This window comes from Nannospalax galili, unplaced genomic scaffold (assembly GCF_000622305.1).
Source record: "Nannospalax galili isolate Female #2095 unplaced genomic scaffold, S.galili_v1.0 scaffold1654, whole genome shotgun sequence".
Classification (NCBI taxonomy): Eukaryota; Metazoa; Chordata; class Mammalia; order Rodentia; family Spalacidae; genus Nannospalax; species Nannospalax galili.
Window position 1 is genome coordinate 284,863 of NW_008334135.1, and position 2,937 is coordinate 287,799.

Below are 2,937 nucleotides of genomic sequence, written 5' to 3' on the forward strand. Positions count from 1 at the left end.
TTATGTTTTAAAAATTTAAAGCTGATTAATTTCACATTAATACATACACACTGAACATCCTGAAGAGAAGCTCAATGGCTAGCCCCAAATTTTCTTGAATTATATGTATATATTACATAATACATGTATTGAAAATATATTTGTGGTAAACTCCATGTAGTTGTTAATGAAAATGATGTCAGGGTTGTAAATTCAATCACATAATGTCTTCATCTCAGCTTTGTCCTGGAAGCAGCTACACTGTCTCATGGCTCTTCTGGTAGATGGGAACCACACTGCAGTGACAGAATTCATTTTACTTGGCTTAACAGATGACCCAGTCCTTCGAGCCATCCTCTTCATCATCATCCTGAGCATCTACTTGGTGACCCTGTCTGGAAACCTTAGCACAATCTTTCTAATCAGAGTCTCTCTTCAACTCCATCACCCCATGTACTTTTTTCTGAGCCATTTGGCTTCTGCTGACATTGGCTATTCATCTTCTGTCACACCCAGTATGCTAGTTAACTTTCTAGTAGAGAGAAATACCATTTCCTACCTTGGGTGTGGCACGCAGCTTGGCTCAGGTGCTTTCTTTGGGACAGTTGAGTGCTTCCTTCTGGCTGCCATGGCTTATGATCTCTTTGAGGCAATCTGTACCCCATTGCTTTATTCATCAAAAATGTCCACACGAGTCTGTGTCCAGTTGCTTGTGGGAGTTTATGTAGGTGGATTTCTTAATGCTTCCTCCTACACCTTTTCCTTCTCTTTACGCTTCTGTGGCCCGAACACAATCAATCATTTTTTCTGTGATTTTACTCCTTTAATTGAACTCTCCTGTTCTGATAATAGTGTCTGTGTATTTGTTAACACTATTTCTGTTGGCTCAGTAGTTGTAGTGACAGTGTCTGTCATAGCTGTCTCCTACATCTACATCCTCATCACCATCCTGAAGATGCCCTCCACTGAGGGCCGCAGCAAAGCCTTCTCCACTTGCACCTCCCACCTCACTACTGTCAGTTTGTTCTATGGGACTGTGACATTCATTTATGTGATGCCCAAATCCAGCTATTTCACTGACCAGAACAAGGTAGTGTCTGTGTTTTACATAGTGGTGATCCCTATGTTGAACCCCCTCATCTACAGTCTCAGAAATAATGAGATTAAAGGTGCTTTGAAGAGAAATCTTTGGAGGAAAATATTTTCTTAGAGTCATCTTTTGTTTTCTAGCACTTGTTATAGTTCTAACATCCCATAGTTGGAATAACAAAATGAAAGTGTTTATCTGTGATTGAAAAATTTGTCTACATAATATAAGCGAGGAGCTTTACAATAAATATTGTGGTTAAAATTTCAGATTATATAAAAATAACAGGATCATAGCAAGTTACCATTACAAAACCAAATCATGTTTTAATAGGGTAAATTTATCCTCATTAAATATAATCTGATGAAAAATTTTGAAGCTATATTCATATTTCTTTTCATTGTTCATAGTTAACATTGTTGCATATTAGATCTTAAAAGTCTCCAAATATTCATGTGGGTTGGTAAAGGGCATGTTCCTCTGTGTGGTTATCTTGGGAAATGCAGGAAGTTTGAGCCTAGTGGGCAATCTTTAGTTCACAAGAGGCATGTCTTAAGGAGATTCTGGGACCCAGAATATCCTTTGTCTCTTTTCTTTATTGACCATGAAGTGAGTGGTTTTGTTTTTTCATGAGTCTCTGCCATGTAGAGCGACAGACCTACATCAACAGAATCAACTAATAAATGAAATTGGAAAGGCAGTAAGATTAAATTTTTCACAATGGATTTTATCACCAATTGCTAAGTCATGTAAGTTAAAAATATTAACCACTACAGGAAAATATAAAATAAACAATATATTTAGGCCACACCACCAACAACATACAATTATAGAATATGCATTAAAAAATAACCTAGAATAGGAAAAGCTACGTCCAAATTGCTTTAATAGTTTTCAATTAGATAATGTGCCATTTAAAAATACAGTGCAACAAAGCTAGAAATAAACCAAATAAATGATAACTAGATATTTTACTTACTGGTAAATGAATTACCATAGCATTAAATATTATTTTATCAAACAATAAAATCACTATATATATTAATAAACAATTGGGTGGCAAAATTTTTTAAATGGGAAAATTCATTATGCACATGCACAATTACAAAAACTACTTTATAGTCTTAAATTCACATACCAGAAAAGTGCTAAAATGAATAAGCTTGGCCTTCATTTCAATATATACAGGAGAGGAAGAATATAAAACTCATGGTATAGAAAGAACTATAAACTTAATGACATTAATTAATTGAGGAGAAGATCAAGTAGAAAGCCAATCCACAATGAAAGAAATTTCGCTAAATATTTTTTTTCTTGGAGTGATTTTTATTGGCTTTTAGCAAGCAAAAATAAGCCACAGAAAACAAGTATAAGAAGTATTTAAAAGAATATACAAATTTTACATATATTGGGAAAATACAAGATTATAAACAGTTCTATGAACTTTTTTTTGATAATTTGGGTAAACTTAAGAATTTCTACACAGGCACAAATAATCAAAACTAACTGAAGCATAAGATAGAAAATCTAGGGATCATTTAGACATTATTGACATTTAGTCAAAGTGTAAAAAATCTTCCCATAAGGAGAAATGCCTCAGTAGTAAGTTTTTCTGTAAGATAAAAACACTCAATGAAATTACAATTCCCTTATTATGCAAACTCGTTGAGAAAATCAACCTAGTAATACTTGGGATATGTACATTGTTTTCTTCCTTCCCCCTCACCTCCTCCCCATCTTGTTCTTCCTCCTCCTCCTCCTCCTCCTCCTCCTCCTCCTCCTCCTTCTCTTTTCTTCCTCCTTCTCACTCTCCTCCTCCTCCCTCCTCCTTCTCCTTCTCCTCTTCCTCTTGTTCTACGTCCCCTCCTCTT

General features: G+C 35.2%; 1 protein-coding gene across 1 annotated transcript; it reads left to right on the forward strand.

Moving 5' to 3' along the window:
- The first annotated feature begins 247 nt into the window (after window positions 1-247).
- Window positions 248-1,189, forward strand: LOC103730969 (olfactory receptor 502-like). The gene has a single exon (XM_008829280.1). The coding sequence runs from the start codon at window positions 248-250 to the stop codon at window positions 1,187-1,189; it is 942 nt and encodes a 313-aa protein (XP_008827502.1).
- Window positions 1,190-2,937: the final 1,748 nt, after the last annotated feature.

Bases quoted from the DNA above. Each gene is read 5' to 3' on its own strand.
- LOC103730969 (XM_008829280.1), top strand. From the start codon at position 248: ATGGCTCTTCTGGTAGATGGGAACCACACTGCAGTGACAGAATTCATT.